We start from the raw sequence: 17139 nt of genomic DNA, 5'->3' as shown, positions 1-17139 counted from the left end.
AGGGAGAAAAACCCTGTCTAGAGGTGCGTTCACAGGCCAGGGTATCCCATGCAATTTGTGGTGGTGGGGGGGGGGTGGGTTTACTAATTGATATGGATAATCCGTGGGAGCTGCTCAAGGTCTTTCTGGCACGTATGAGTAGGGTTTGACGGTCCCAGTCTGGTCCGGTTTTATGGCATGGACCTAAACCGTACCTGAAGTTCGGTCCGGTTCTGGTCCGGTCTTGTTGGGTCCTAGAAAGGGAGATGGGGAGGGAAATGGATAGTATGTGGGATAGGGTCCAGTCCGGTCCGGTTTTTTGGCATAGACCTAAATCTTACCTAATGTTGGGTCCACTTCCAGTTCGGTCCGGTTTGACCGGTCCCTACGTACGAGGGAAGCACTCGCGAGTCGTGTGTCTAGCGAACATAAGTGACCGTTGCGCCTGAGATAGAGGAAACATCCAGGTGATGCAGGAGAGAAATCGATAGTGGGAGACTACCATGTCGACTTTTTGTGTTAGCGGTCCGACGTTCAAAGGAACAGTGACTTCAGTGGTAGGAAGGCATTCTGACCACGAATAACCATGTATGAGGGGCCGTAGCAGTTGGTGGCAAAGTTGACAGGGCGGGAAGCGTGCCCGAGGTGATGTGGACTATAGATAAGATGACCCATAGAGCAGACTTGCGGAATAGTATTAGGGAAAATTTTGATATTGGAAGGTGACCATCTAGTCGTTCACCTGACGCCCTGCGTAGTAAACGAGTTGACCACCCGCGAAGAAAGTCAGAAGAAAAGTGCACCGATAGTGTGGCGTTGGTGGAGCCTCGCCTCTGGCAATGGGTTCTACCTTGGGTCTTGAGAGCAAACTTGGTCAGTAGCGACGGGTGCGCGGGTTGAGACACAAGGTTCACAAGAGAGCGGAGGATCAGACTAGATAAAACCCAAAACAGCTACATGCAAAACTATTATTTTATTTTTGCCAAAAACAAACAAGCCTCTGTATTATGGAGGCTTCCTCCTATATTTTATTGTAAATGGGAAGGGTGCGCGGTTTAGTAGTGCTCTAATGGTCCTCTTTACGAAGAAAACACTAATGTCTTCCCTTCTAAAGGGCTATTGAAAAGAGGAAGAGGCTATGCATGGCTTTCCCTTCCCCCCAAAGGTGTAAAGAAAAGGGGTGTAAAACAAAGGGCTCATTTCGCGGTGGGGGTGGGGGTGGTGGGGTACATAAGCAGGAGGTCCTCCCACAATCAAGGGTGCCAAAATGGCGCGAAGAGGGCCTTTGTAAAACTGCAAATGACCGTTATAAAATAGTAAAACAACACACAGACACGAGAAAACAACATGACACAGATGCAATTTGGAAACCTGATAGCAAAAGCTCGAGTTCTTCACGTGGATTTTAGCCACGCGTCATGGATGATGATGAGTCTGAGGTGCTCGATGGGAATTTCTAACAGGCTTCGGCCTTTCAAAACTGGTTCCATCTCTATTTGTCTCTACTGCTCTCTTTCCATCAACTTATCAGCCTATCTCTATTGGTCATGAAGAATCATCTGCTTTATCAACCCTCGCTCGTTGCCCTTTCATCTCCCTATTCCACTATTACATTCATTATCTCTCCTCCCCTCTCTCCCTGATACTAATATAATTTTTTTCTCTCCATCTCTTGCTGTTTTCCTGCTCCATTTGTTTGAATACTTTGTCCAATTTACTGGCAAATTGTAGCTTAATAATTCAATTTTTGGTCTCGGATGAATGATGGAAGGGGAGCGATGGCATGGTTGTGAAGATGAGTGTATATGCGCAGATGAGTATGGATAGGAAAGAGAACATCATGGATTGACAAATTGATAAATGTCCCCTCGGGCCCTCATGTCAGAGAGTACAGTCATGTTGACTCTAAGCTTCCTAAGATGTTCACACCACCGTCCCCTCTCACTTGCTATGTCCAGTACACTCCATACTCAAGTCACAAGGACAAACTATTAGATGTGGAAACCTCCATTGTGAACTGTGTGATACCACATAGACCAAAATTGTGGCATAAAACCATGCAAATTAAAAATTTTATTGAAATCCTTTCATGTGTATTCTCTTGAATTGTATAAAATCGGAGTTCATTTACTAAATCTATCTCATTTACTAAATGTATCTCATTTACTAAATGTATCGAGTGATAAAACAATCAATTTAAAAGTTAATTTTACATAATTTACAAGACCAATAATGTTTTGGACAAAAACATGTTTCAATTATCGTTAACTATCACGCGGTTCATACCACATCTATTATCATAGTTCAGATATGTGAAAAGGAAGGCAATGGGAAAGTAAAGAAACAAAGGATGGCACTTTGTATTTTAAATCTAAGGAGGAGCAAAAAACTCACTACCCAGTGGCCCATGATACCTTGAAAACAATTAAGTGTTTCTCCGCTCTGAGCCTACATGATTAAAAGCCCGTGTCATTTTGGGCTATTTTAATAGAGAGATATGGTATCATCGATCCATCTTGTACAAATAGACCTGCCAGTCAGATCTACATAGCCATATTTAAGTTTTTTTTTATTTTCATGCCCGCTGGTTGGGGGTCGTGAGTGATGCAAACAAAGCGCCATCCGAGCTCGCTCATCCAAAATGCAAAAAGGAAACGAGAGGAATGGGGAGGCAGAATATGTGGCATGAAGGGGTTACATTGATTGAAAATGGGTCTACGGTTGTGATTTGATCAAAGCCATCAGACCTTTTCATGGGCAGTCATCCTCATCGGCCAACTGGTCAAGGCCATCGAAGAGGGGCCATACGCTGTTCCAACAAGCCTTAGAGGGCCCTTGGATCAAGCATGAACCTCTAAGCGGTCAACATAACATTTTCTGACCCTTTAAAGCAGGATTTTGAAAGCCAATTGCTCTCAGTTTTTGCTGTAAAAATAAGGGCAGCCAGGGGAGGTTCCTATCAAGGTTGAAACGTATTATGGCTATGTTGTGACTGCTCTAGTGGGCGTGGAAAACTAAGGATTTAGAGAATGGTTAGGAAAGCTTAGATCTGCATCACTACGGGGGTGAATAACAATGGAGACTGCACACGGAAGCTACGAGGTGACGCCCGACACCACCATTCTCCCTCCGCTCTTGGTAGATCTGATTTGTTTTTTCAATTCGTTATTATTGCCGTTGATTTGAAGAAAAAGATGGCCTCGAATCCAGTTTATTGGAATCATGGATTTAGTGCAGTTCCCACAAAATATTCACCACAATTTTGTTTTGGCATTCCATCAAACACATTGTGTGTTTGAGGATTACTCTTCTAATTATATATATCTCTTTTATCAATCTTATAAAAATGTATACAATTATATACATAGTTTATTTTCACCTATTTCTAGCATTTGTCCAACATCTCTTAGGTGTTCAATGGAACTTCCCAATCATTCACTGAAATCCATCATAAAACTAATTGAAAAACATCAACAGTATAAAATAAATATATTAACTGAAAATTTAATATCATACCTGTAAAAATAGTATCCTTTTACTACAGGTGATTTTTTAAATATATACTTTCTAGTTACCTTTAGTAAGCCTGTTAATCCCACTTAAGAACTGTCTCTATCTACTTAATTGACGCCTAAAAGAATTCTTATCTTTCATGATCGTTTCCTCTCTTTCATTATAGGTGTCCACCCCGTCCAACCTTGGAGCTCGGCGCCTCCCTCGAGTCAGAGCCTGCATGTACGACACCTAGGACATTCATCCCATCATAGTTACATCGACCTGTTAGGGTTGTGTTCCGTCGGACGATGACACCGTGGACGTTCGATACCAGCATCCATTATCGGCACCGGGCCATCATAATCGGTGTCGATTGGAAGACCTTTGGTACAAAGTTTGACTGCAACTTGGTATCAAAGCCCGGCTGTGGACACTCATAGCACGTCTCTGACTCTACATCAATGTCATTCTTGCATTGCATCGTCTTTTCAAAAACCCATCTACGTTCCCCTAGGGACATGGCCATCGAGACGCGATCGAGCAGGAGGGGCACAACCCAGAGGATCGACCTCCCCGTGATGCATTAAATCATCACCCGACAAAAGAGGCCACCATACGGCCCTTTCGGAACACCGTTGCATGACGCACGTAGGTGGCCCATCACAGCCACCTACGGCGCCTAGAAGGACCGCACTCGCCAAGGCGAGTGCCCTTGGACTGTCCGGTCCATGTGAGCACACCCGTGCACGCCATGGACACCAATGGTCCCCATGGACCTCCTCGAGATCACTGGGTGTCTGATCACCTACTGACAACGGGAAAGCTCTCGTGGAGGAGGTTTCACACTCGGCCGTAGCCGCACGTGGGCGAGGAGCAAGAGGCCCACGATGAAGACCACGGTGACAGCACCGACCCTAGGAGGACCCGTCCGAGGAGCAAGGGGCATATCTCTGCACCATGGTAGCTTTCGCCGAGTGCGTCGAGCGGTTACTCGCGCGACCACTTCCTCTAGTACCCAACGCCGTATTGGCACTCGTCGCACCAGAGCATGCCACGTACGGGCGCTCGTGCCTCCAGTACCCACCACGGGTCATATGGCACCGAGATCGTACCAGGAGGTCGTAGGAAGATGACCAATACATGGAGCACGACGGATGGCCAGGCGAGGTGCTTCGAGATAGGCACCCCGCGCGATACCCCACATGCAACCCACTAGACATCCGTGCTAGGGATAGACGATACCCACTGGACGACTCAGATCTTGGGTACGAGTCCGACTTGCCGGTCCGGAGAGACGAATAGGTTCGACCATTTGACCGAAGACTCGAGGCCGCAATACCAGCGCGTCGAGATGACTACGTCCGGCATGATGATCATCGTATTGCTTGCCGACCAGCCCGCCAAGGTGAGCACGCTTGGCAACATGATCAAGGTTACGAGGCCGACATACCGGCCCGCCGAGACGAACACGTCCCACATGACGACTGTGGTTGTTCAGGTGACCAACCTGCCCGTCAAGACGAATGTGTCTGGTGCCACGACCGAGGATACGAGGCCGATGGGAGCTTTTGCCGACGAGAAGAGCTTTTGCCGACGGGAAGACTGTCTTCAAGGGGTCGAGAAAACCCAATGAGTTCATTGACTAGGAGTCCAACATGAAGTCCTACGTTTGGTGGTACCGCATGGACGACGACATGTGCATCGAGTATGTAGAGACAAGACTTGGCGGACATGCCAAGATATTTTGGGAGAACGAGCATGTCGCTGCCGAGTGACGAGGACGAAACATCATGTCCTGGGCCAAAATGGCGCTGAAATTGAGGAATAAGTATGTGGGTTGACCTTAGGCAAGGTTGAATCTCCGTGATGGAATATATGGAGGTATTTGAGGAGTGCAGGATCTGGTGTCGATTCGTGGAGGATCTGCGTATCATCATCACTCTATTTGCCCACAGACTTTGACCAACCCTACGCACCAAGGCTCTTGAGTGCAACCCTTCCAAGGTCGACAGAACCTTCCACTTAGTGGAGCACATGGAGCATCCGAGCGATGAAGCCCCTATGCAGGCCACTCACATCGCACCCTGATCCGCTCCCGCTCGCAACACCCATTATGGTCAGGGCTTCCCACACCACCGGGGGGCAAGGAACTGCCCTCGCCACCTCCGTTGGTTCTACCACACCCACTCGCGCTGTCACGAGCGACACTCTGAGCCGCAGCACTACCGTCAGCCAAACACTACTCACGTGCTTAAAGTCCCAAGAGAAAATGCACAGAGCTAGCCGGTGCCCATCTTTGGCCCTCCTAATTGATACAGTAGAGACCAAACAGGACCTTAACGGAGAGCTGGTTCCTTTCCTGATCGATGACTATCGTGGAGAGGAGGAGATCACGAACAGGTTCGAGTCACCCAATCCCCGGGTTTGCTACATCCAGATAGTGGATCCCGGTACGACCCAGACACCCGCTCCATGCCCTAGCTCTCGGTGACTTGCTAGCATCGTCGCTGACTGCCCAAGCACTGGTGGGACGACCGTCCCACCTGACGATGACTCGCAGGTTAATTCTGTGCCTGTCTTGTAGAAGACAACACTGATGGTACACACGAAGCTAGGAACATCGGTCTTCTCCAGGTTTCTCTGAATCAACTACAAAGCGTGTAAGTTGACGGTAGATAGTGGAAGTTGCGTCAATGCCATATCAAATGTGATGGTCGCCCGACGAGGGTTGGCAATCACACCTCATCCGACATCATTTGACATGTCATGGGTCGACGCTTCGTCGGTGTCGTCGAAGCGACAATGCCATGTTCCTTTAAAAATGGAGACGTACGATGAGACCATCCTGTCTGACGTCCTTCCTATGAAAGTAGGATGTTTCATCTTGGGTCATTCCTAGATCTATGATCTTGACGTCACCATAGCTGGCAGAGGGAACACGTGTTCGTTTCTACATAAGGGACGACGGGTCATGTGGTACCCTTACACCACGGAGCAAGTAGTGAAGAGTGGCCCGACCAAGGTGGTCGGGCTAATGATCGTCCACTATCCCTTGCCCCCTTGAGAACCATGATACAAAGAGTGCGACGGGTCGGTGTCGTCGAAGCCCCTATGCAGGCCAATCGCGTAGCCCGCCAAACAGCCCTGCCACCAGTCAAGAGACCCCCGCCAAGCACAGCGCTGCCAGAGCCGTTCATATAGCCACACGATCCACCCGCACCACTCATCCGACCAACCGTGTTGCCAGCCTGGCCGCCTGTGCCACTCACCTGGAGCAGACACATAGTGTCCCCTTCAGCTTCGTCTAGGATTTTCCTCGGCACGGTGTGGACGGCTCACTCTTCCACGGCTAGGAGGATGAGCGGTGGACATGTTGCGCCCCCCTTCCATTGGCAAGGGAGCTGCCAATCGACGTTGCCATACCCCACGTGCCGAGCAGGCGCTTGTCTTCCCGGAAGCCCATGCCGCCGGGTTGAGTCCACCCGAGATCGCGACCGGCCAAGTCCCACCATGACTTTAACCCCTAGCACACGTAGTAGTCCCTCATTATGCATTCGTTTGACATGTTTGGCCATTGCATCATGACCATCATGCTAGGTTATCATATATAGGCAGGAACAGTACAAGGAGGCTGCCAACTCGCAGAACCAACTCCGCGTGACTAACGTGGGAAACCAAGTGTCTGTGAGAATTTGGTCAAAGAGCTATTCTCCCGGGCCAGCCACAATGATACATATTTGTAGCGTCGGCCCGTCCTCGACCCTCTGATGAGTGGGAAGATATGCCTACGTGGCAGATGTCCCTCCTTCGCGGGGTACCACCTCCACGTCTAATGTGGCGAGCCCGGTCCCGTAGCGAGCCCCTTCTCTCCTCTCCACCATGGCCTTTCTAAACCCCTGTGATCTGAGCAAGTTTGCCGTGACCACTTTCCCGATGTTCTCGACTGATTGGCACGAGTCAGACGATTGTATACTGCTTTGGGTAATTGACGATGTAGGGGCCAGGGTACCGCGAAGGCTCATATGTGCAGGTGCAAAAGTCCCAATCACCACGGAGCACAACATATGCCAGCAGTGACCAGGCCCTCGCCTGACGCCGCGGCTAACTACCCCAACTCAACAGAGCTGAGTTCTTCCGTCCTCGACCCTTCTCAGATCGTGCACGCCATCGGAGATCGTGGACGACGTCATCCGTGCCGTCCATCACTGTTGCTGAAGTTTTGATGTCGACTGCTCAATTATTGTTTTTTGCTTTCATCGTTGTTTCTTTTGTGTTTTATGTTTTCCCCCATCGAGTTATCGTGTTTTCATCGCATTCGCGATGTGTTTCATCCGTCCACCTTTTTATAGTCCTAGGAGAGGGGACGTACATTAGTGCCTTGTCCTTTGTCTCTCATATTTTCTTTTGTTTTAATTTCCGTCTTCATTTTGTAATGAGGGGGCCCATTATATAAGGCCCCTTTAATGGACCATTTTTCCCCTTTCTTTTGTTAGCCCACTTAGGGCCCATCCCTTAACCTCTTTAAAACTGAAGCCCTAGAGAAGGCAGACCAGGAGCAAGAAGAAAGGAAATTCACGAATAATTTTTCTGCTCTCCTTCCTCGTTCACAAAAAGAAAACAAAGGAAAGAAGAAGAAGAAAAATGATAATAGACAGTGAATAAGCCTTTGCAGATCGCATAGGAGACACAAGGACGGGTTCTTCCACAAACCCATTTGCCATCATCCGTAACCAATTCTTCCTGGCGTGAGAAATTAACCAGCACCTGCAGAGATCGTAGCCATGGAAGGATGTTGTGATTCATCTTCATTGTGAGATCGCAGCCAGAATTTCAGCGCAAGGTGAGAATTAGGCGACGGCAAATTCCTACCCACCACGAGGTCTCCCCGTTGAAATCCCATGAGGTTGAGATCGCAGTTCCCACGCTCTTTGAGAATTGGGGGAAGACGACGAATTCTTCCTCGCCACAGGATCTTCCCGTTGAGACCTTTGCAGCTGAGATCGCTGGGAAACCACATGCACGGTTGAGCTCTGGATTGATCCTTATGGTCGGCAGACGGAACTTGGAAATTGTTTTGGCACTGCTGGAATCTCTCTCTAATTCCCCCGCCCCCCCTTCTTCTCTCCCTTTCTTCTTCTTTATTTCCTCCCCCTTAATTTCCCTTTCTTATGTGTTTTTCTCTTTTGTTTTGTAACGTGGGAGCCGATTTATAAGGGCGCCCCGAAGGGGCCCTCCTTCCCCACCTTATAAGGTAAAGGGGTGGGGGCCCTAATGCTTAGACCTGTTTTTTTCATTGGCACATTTCATCGAATAGGAGGCAGGTCTCCTTCCTCGTTTGAGAATAACAGAAAGAGAAGGAAGAAGAGGAGAACAAAAAGGAGAAGGGAAGAGGAGGAAGGAGAGGAAGAGGGAAAGGAGGGAGAAGAGAAGCAGCTGCCGTCGTCATTGGGCCGCCCGCCGCCACATCACCGACTGACTGACGTTGGCCGCACGCTTGCGGCCCTCGCAAGCGCCGCCAGCCGCGGCAAACACCGCCGCGCCCCCGCCGTCTGCACCCATGCCGCCGAGTTTGCGCCGCCGCGTCCGTGCTGCACGCGCCACGCTCACGCGACTGCCGCCGCCGCGACGCCGCTGACCACTGCAGTCGCCCTGCCGCACCTGCGCCGCCGCGCTGCGCCGCCCACGCCGCGTGCCTTCGCCCATGCCACCCGCACTGCACCCGATCTTTACGAAACGTTCCGATCTTTATGAAACGCTCTTTAGCTAGGTGAGTGAGGTTAAACGGGACGAACTACGTATTCGAGTCTCTTGGATGACGGGCTCCAATCTTTAGCTAGCCCTCTACACCCGATCTTTACGAAACGCTCGGGCGCCATCCGCTGCCCGCCGAGCCGTCCTGACCTCTCCGGCGCCCGTCATCCAACCCACTCTAACTGCCGACCATCAACGGATCACCGCACTACAAGCAACGTCGTCGAGGTACGCCGTACTCTCTGCGCTCATTTATTTACTCCATGCAGTGTATTTTTGTCCGGCTAGGTAGGTGAGTGAGGTTAAACGAGAGGAACTACGTATTCTAGTGTGTTGTCGGTATGGACGTTTATGTCCGTTACATGCGAGCCCTACGCATAGAGTCCGTTCTGCCATAGACGCCTTCGTCACTCCGACGAGCTTCAAGAGGCCTCCGTCGCAGTCGGCGACACGTCCAAGCTAGGAGCTCGGGGCGTACCTCAAGTAGGAGCCTGCACGTACGACACGTAGGACCATCATCTCGTTGCGTAGTTACATACCCGTTAGGGTACCGCCGGACGACAGCACCGCCGTTATCCGATACATTCATCCTTTATCGTCGGGAGGCCATCATACTTGGTGACGACCAGACAACGTCCCGGACGCTGTCTTGCATCAAATTGGTATCAGAGTCTAGCTGTGGATGCTCACAGCATGTCTTGGACTCTGCTTAGACGTCTTTGTGCATCACATTCATCGTTTCGAACACCCATTTAGGTTCCCCTAGGGATATGGCCATTGAGAAGCAATCAAGCAGGAGGGTTTGACCTCCCCACGACGCACCATATCGTCGCCCAACGAGAGAGGCCACAGTAAGAACCTCTCGAAACACAGTCCTGCGGCTCCTGTAGGCGGCCCATCACAGCCACCTATGGAGCTTGCCCGGACCGCACTTGCCGAGGCGAGTGCCCCCGGACCGTCGAGTCCACGAGAGCACACCAGTGCACACCGTGGACACCGGGGGTCCCCACGGACCTCCCCAAGATCACAGGAAAGCTCCCGTCAACGAGGCTTCACCCGGGGCCACGGTCGCACGCGTCAAAGGAGCAGGACGCGCACGTGGATGAACCCATCGACAGCACCGGCCCCGGGAGGACCCGTCCGAGGAACAAGGGGCATATCTCCGCACCGTGGCTGACCGCATCGAGCGCGTTGAGCGGTTGCTCACATTCCCACTAGCTCTCGTACCCGACGCTATACTGGCGCTCATGGCTCCCGAGCGAGCCCGCGACCCACCTAGATCATCCGAGGAGTCCCGACGAAGACCACTAGTACATGGAGCACGACGGAAGGCTAGAGGAGGAGCTTCAAGATCAGCACCCCGCGCGAGACCCCGCACGCGACACACCGGACGTTTGTGCCTGGGATAGACGATACAACGTGACGACACCGATCGTGGTTACGAGCCCCACTTGCTGGTCCGCCGAGACGCGTACGTCCGGCTATATGTTCGAAGGCTAGAGGCCGACATACAAGCTCGCCGAGACGACTATGTTCGGCGATCATGATTACCACGCCGATTGACCGGTCCGCCAAGGCAAATGCACCTAGCACCATGATCGAGGTTACATGGCCGACATACCGCCCGCCGCGACGACCATGGCTATGCAGCCGACCCACTGGCCTGTGGAGACGAACACGTTTGATGCCACGATTGAGGATACGAGGCCGACTGACTGGCCCACTGCGACGACTGCGTCTGACCCCAGAATCATAGAGACGACGCCGATCCACCGGCACGCCATGACAAGTATGTTCGGCCACCCTACCCCCGCTGGTACGAAGAACCTGACGACGTTCCCCGGTACCCGCCACGCCTGATGCCCGACATCTGCGCACCGCGCAACGGTAGTCCCCGACACTGGGATGATCACTACCGCGATCTGACCCCACCTCAACAACACGTCAACCCGCGTCACGCAGACTACCCGACGCCCGAACAGCGCAAGAACGACGACGAACGTGAAGGAGAGGAGCACCGCGCTCGGATCCAGAAGAGCGTGTGTGCCAACATCGCCGTCTTCAAGGGTTCGCGAAAGCCCAAGAAATTTATCGACTGGGAGTCGAGCATGAATTGCTATTTTTTATGGTACCCCATGGAAGAAGATGAAGTGTAGTGGAGCTTTGAAACAGCCTGGGTTTAGCTGGGCTTAGCTTTGTTTTGAGCTTCTCGAGGAAGCTCATAAGTTTAAGCGGAGAACCTAGTCTTTCGATTACATTACTTTTGCTGGAGGCGTGATGGACTTGATGGGTTGCTTGGAGACCGAAGCTTGGGAAGAAGAGCCGGCTTGTTATGAGACAAGCCTGGGACTGTTGCAGAAGCCGGAGCTTCTCTCTCTGGACGATTTTTACAGCAAGGAGCTTCCCCTGTTGCTAAGGCAGAGAAAACCAGAACCGTATATCACCAAGGCGGAGCTGTCCAAGCTGATGCAGTAAAAGCTCTCACGCGGGAAGTGGAGGTAAAACCCTCGTTAGAATAGGGTTCTAATTCTGAAGCTGTCTTAGGGTTTTGCGGATGGTCTCAGGTGGAGGTTGCAAGTCAAGAAGATGGACTACTTTGTAAAACATATGTTCATGTATAATCTAAAAAGTAGATAAAATTCTAAGGGTTTTACTTAAAACCCAAAAACAAAAACTTTTTAAAAATCGGTAAGGCAAAACTATTCCGATCAAAAGTACATTTTCAGGGGAATGATATTGAGTATCGTTTTCCTAGAATTACGTATGTTTCTACGATTTTCAAAGAAGAGCGATCGCTGAAGTAATGTCTAAAGCCAGGGATTCGATAAAATAAAGCTTAAGATTTGTTCAACATGAAGAAAAACACAAAAGTTAAGTATCTCGACGATTAAATGACGTTACATTTAAGGATTTTAATGAATAATAATAAGGAACTGGATTTGAGTTGAGATAGACAACGATGCCTTAGGGACAACCGAATAAATAAAAGGAATTGGCATTTTTCAGTGATTTAAAACGTTATTTATGAGGACAAAGGACTCAAGTTTCTTGTCTTTATGGATGTTCCATAACCCAATTCAGTGAACTCTCACGTAAACACAGTGGTCTTGGAGAGAGCAGGTTGTGAAAAAACACAACGCCTCAGCAAAAGCTCTGACTATATTCCCCAGTTAACACTCTTTGCATCCTATCCTAGTTCTGACAAAGACATTACTCGAAGCTAATCCTCTCGGCCGATGACATGCATTTGCTTTAACAAACATAAGCTTACACCAACAAGACAAGAAGTTTATTTACAAATTGCACAGATCCAGCAGAGGGAAGTAGAAACAAACATCAGGCTGGAACGTTCAGAAAGTTGTAAAACATGATACATTGCCGTGGCGGGCGGTGCTTCCCCATGTGGCCTCCGAGAGCCTGCCCGGTGAGGAAAACCCGGCTACACTCGCTACACCTGTGCTCGCCTCCGCTGGGCTTCGCCGATGTCCTCGTCTTCTTCTTCCTCCGCGCCACTGTCGCCGCCGCCGGCCTTTCTTCCACACGTTCTTCTGCAGCCGCTGTTATGGTCTCCTCCGAGGTGGACCTGGGCTTCATCTCGACCGTTGGAGGAGCCACCCCAGAGGCAGGGACGGCCGGGATGCTCCGTGAGAGCTCGAGAAGGCCGTAGACTGCCTCGTCAGGAATCGAGAGCGCAGACGAAGTTTCTCGCGCCGGTGCTATGGATGCCGGTGCAATGGCCGCAGACGGACTGCTTCTTCGCTTCTTCGTCGCCCACGTCGGCAGCCGAAAAGCGGCGCGCTTCTTCAGCTGCTTCTTCACGAGGCCTCTCTCCTCCGGCGTATGCACTCTCATGTGCCCGTCGACTGCTTTGTCGCTGCCGAAGCATTTTAAGCATACTTTACAGTGTGGTTGCGCCATCTCAGAATTCTTCTTTCTCTCGGCTCTCGTCTCTCGTCTCTCTTCTCTCTTCTCTCGTCTCTCTTCTCTCTTCTCTCTTCTCCCTTATTTCTTCTCTCTTCTTCCTTCTCTCTTCTCTCTTCTCTTCTCCCTTCTCTTCTCTTCTCAATGCGTGCGCTTAAGCTGAGAGAGTGGCAGCTGTTTATAACGGTGACAGGGGCCGTGGTTTGAGAGACGAACGCAGGTGGAGAGTTAGCGAGAGTGAGACGAGACTCACTCTAGGCCCTGCGATGGCCTCTAATCAACGTCCAGGGAGAGGCCTGGGCTGCGAGAGAGGATTTCTCAGACCGGGTCCGAGAGAAGAGAGAGACACCGGTATTTCCGTTTGCGTATTATCTCGGTTGCCCAGTCCTCGCGGTGCTAGAAATTAGGGGGAGGTCTTGCCGGGATTTGCGACGAGGAGAGAGAGGAGAGAAAGAGGTCAGAGGGAAACTGAGAACTTCCGAGACGCTTCGTGTTTTAAGGACGTTCTTGAGCTTTTTTTGCCGAGCTTTCCATAGAAATATGGCGATAGAGGTGGATAGACAACGATGGAGATGAAGACATGAAAAGAAATAGAGCGATAAGGACAAGAAAGGTAAATAATTTTAGATATAGGTACGAATACAGACAAAAGTTTGCGAAAAACACAGACAGAGGTAGAAAAAAAAATAGAGAAGGGGATTTTGACTTCTGAGAGAGAAAGAGAGAAAAGGATCGAAATAGAAAGAGAAAGGAACGAAAGGGGAAACACAGAGAGAGAGTGAGAATATGGAGCGCGAGAGATAGGGAAAGAGAGAGAGAAAATAAATTGAATAATTAAAACTTTATCTTCGGGTTAAGTTCGAAAATGATATAATTTCCTCGCATTGAACATATCAGCTTAACTTATTTGGCTACTCATTTGAACAAAATAAATAGAAATAAGCAAAAATAATAAGTCGCCTCACTCTGTGCCCGCATCATTGCCTTCGTCTTAGGATTTCGTGTTTTTTCTACAAATGTCTCCACGGAAAATGAAATCAGGGAATGCCAATGTAGCATTTACGACATTAAATTTAATATCTTTACTGGAAGACTTAAACTCGGGCAGGAAGTGCAGATTCATGACCCTGATAGAAATTTCCCGTGGAGAATGCAAGAACGGAAAACAGACAAAAAAGAATGTAACCTGAAACAAGGAAAGAATATCAGTCATGAATGCTCCCACATGTTTGTTTGGTACGCGTGTAATTGAACGGCGGATAAGCTTAATCTCTTACGATCGACCATAATACTCTCGATGCTTACAGTGCCGAAGGACTGCAATGGACCAGGATGCGTGAATGTTTTCATTGTGTTAGTTTTACTTATATTCTCTTTAACGATTCGTAGCTCAAAGAAGAGTCACTATCTTTGCAAATCTGTATAGTTGACGTTTGATTGACGCCAACTATGCCCGGTACTGCTCTTTGAATCAACTAATGGAGCCTTGTGCTTCGACGAGTGATGCGATTCGCATCAAAGATTATGCGAGGGATAATAGCTGCCTCTTGGGGACTGAACGTTCTCGAGGATTTAGAGGAGATGAATTTATGAGAATAATATCTCGAAAGGACGCAACGGGGAAGAAGGTTTGGGCCAAATTTGATTCTTTTCCTTTCGGCCCTACAGTTTTTTTGTGCCGCAGTTGGAAAATCGTTCTGGGTTTGCGCCATCTTGTTTTTTCTCTACTGATTTGGATCAAGAATTATGTTGCGGTGTCAGACTTATTTCTTGGGTTGTCGCCATTTTTGTCTTTTTTTCTTTTCATTTGGACCAAGAGTTGTTGTTCGGCATCAGTATCTGTGTTCTGTTATCTTTATATTTGATTAATTTGTCAATTTTGTTTTTTTGTTTGATTACGAAGACCACTTATTTTGCATGACTTGAAGAGGGTTGGCCTCACTTGTTGAGGCTTCACAATACAGGCTGTATTTTAAATGACCACATTTTCCTCTCTATCAGAATTGAAGCCCAAATGACCTTCCTCATTTCAAATTTATGTAACAATGTTTTTAGTGTAAATGTTATGCTTCCAGTTGTAGGGTTGAGTTCGAACTGTCTCATATTCAAAATAGGGCATCTTCAAGTACTGGTAAAACCAGTCATGTAGACTATATTCCCAATCCAAAGGGTTGCTGGAAGAGGGTCAATAAAAGTCTGATCTATTGTCAAAGTTCTTCAAGTTCATTGGCATAACCCAAAACCAGTGGTAGAGTTCGCTCGTGGCAGAAAATATTATTGACATTTTTTGGTCCATTGATGAATGTTATTGCCTGTAAGTAGGTTGTGTTGATCTGAGTATTACATGTCTTTATTTTCTCTCTCTTGTTAGCCCATTAAGGGCCCTCTCTAGTCAGCCCATTAGGGCTTCCTATAAAACCCTGTAATCTCTTTCATTTGCTATGAAGAATAGTTCTTTTCTTGTTTACATGGTATCAGAGCCCTAACCCTAACCCTAATCTGGGTTTCCTGGGCTCGACCTTGCGCTCTGATCTTCGGCGGTTCTCACGACCGCCTGATCTCGCGCTCCGGTCTCTCGCCGTCTCGCTCCGGGCCTCCCAGGCGCTCGCTGTTCTGACGTCCGCCGTCCCAGCGTCTTCCGCTCCGGCGCCCGCCGTCCCAGCCCGCGCCGCCTCGACTCGTGCCCTCCCGGCTCGCGCCGCCGGCTCGCGCCCTCCAGGCTCGCGCCGCCAGCTCGCGCCCTCCAGGCTCGCGCCGCCCAGCTCGCGCCGCCGGCGACGACGTCCAGCGCTGCCGTCCAGCGATCGTCGTCCCGGCGCCCGGCGCCCGACATCCCGGCACCCGCCGTCCCGGCTCCCACCGTCCCGGCTCCCGCCATCCCGGCGCCCGACGTCTCGGCACCTGCAGTCCCGGCTTCTCGTCGTTCCGGCGCCTTCTGACTGTGGTCTACTCTGCTTTCATCATGACGAACCCGGTTGAAGCCCAGACCTCTACTTTTACGCCAGACTCGACGCCGGTATCTACGCCACATGCATCTGCGGTGCCTCTCGAGCCCGGGAATTGGTCGTCCTCCTCTGGACCATCCTCTTTGACTCGGATGCCTCCGGATGGTATGTTTACTGGATTCAATCTCCTGCAATGGCGCCAGTACGTCCAGATAACTTTAAAAGGGCGTCTCATGCGCCATCTTCTAGAAGACGGACCTTCCCGGACCGATCCCAAGTATTATGACTGGCTGGACGTTGAGGGGGTAGTTCATCGTTGGCTCTTGGACAGTATTTCACCTAGTGTTAAAGGTGGATTCATGTCTCTAGAGTCAGCTCGGCGATGCTGGGAAGCAGTACTTGAGAGTCACTCCAAGAAGCACAACATTGCGACTCATGCGAATTGATACATCGGGCCGCTAACCTGCGTCAAGGGACCGGTCTATCATGGAGTACAGTACGGAGCTCATTTCGTTGTGGAATGAAATTGACTACTACATGCCGCCCAACCCCCATTCGGTGGACCGCCAATATACTCTTCAACTTCGGGTTTTCCAGTTTCTTATGGGACTGAACCCGGAATATGAAGTTGTACGGGCTCAGCTTATTCATCGGGAGACTGGTCCTACCTTCAAGGATGCGCTCCATAGTGTGCGGGTTGAAGAATCCCGCTTTCAGCAGGCCCAGAACTCGGCTTCGGCACTTAAAGCTCATTCCTCTTCGTCACGCGCCCGCCGACTCCACCACCCGGCTCTTTGCCACGTGGTCCGACGGCTCGGACGGAGGATTCTCCAAAGGGTGATCCTTCGCTGTTTTGCAATTACTGCAAGAAGCGAGGTCACTCTAAGGAGACGTGCTACAAGCTTCAACGGAAACGCGCACAACCAAGCAACCTTGCTGCAGCCGCCTCGTCCGTGCCCCCCCCCGGGTCAAGTGCCTATGCTGTACGGTCTTCTCCCGACTAGTGCCTCGCCCGCTAGCTTCACTCCGGAAGAGATGGAGCGCCTAC

The 17139-nt window shown here is 50.1% G+C and overlaps 1 protein-coding gene and 1 long non-coding RNA gene across 2 annotated transcripts; both read right to left on the bottom strand.

The window, feature by feature from the left end:
- Positions 1-8028: 8028 nt before the first annotated feature.
- On the bottom strand, positions 8029-9438 carry LOC144710705 (uncharacterized). Its single transcript, XR_013583383.1, has 2 exons — positions 8344-9438; positions 8029-8238 (listed from the first exon to the last, which is right to left on the bottom strand). It is a non-coding gene; the product is annotated as an uncharacterized LOC144710705 (long non-coding RNA).
- A 3111-nt stretch (positions 9439-12549) lies between these two features.
- Positions 12550-13143, bottom strand: LOC144710552 (uncharacterized). Its single transcript, XM_078584358.1, has one exon. The coding sequence runs from the start codon at positions 13141-13143 to the stop codon at positions 12562-12564; it is 582 nt and encodes a 193-aa protein (XP_078440484.1). The 3' UTR covers positions 12550-12561.
- Positions 13144-17139: the final 3996 nt, after the last annotated feature.

Source organism: Wolffia australiana, chromosome 12 (assembly GCF_029677425.1).
Source record: "Wolffia australiana isolate 7733 chromosome 12, ASM2967742v1".
In the NCBI taxonomy this organism is placed as follows: Eukaryota; Viridiplantae; Streptophyta; class Magnoliopsida; order Alismatales; family Araceae; genus Wolffia; species Wolffia australiana.
This window is presented reverse-complemented; position numbering and strand designations above follow the sequence as displayed.

What these genes read in the sequence shown, in the direction of transcription:
- LOC144710552 (XM_078584358.1), bottom strand. Translation starts at nt 13,143, where the DNA reads ATGGCGCAACCACACTGTAAAGTATGCTTAAAATGCTTCGGCAGCGAC.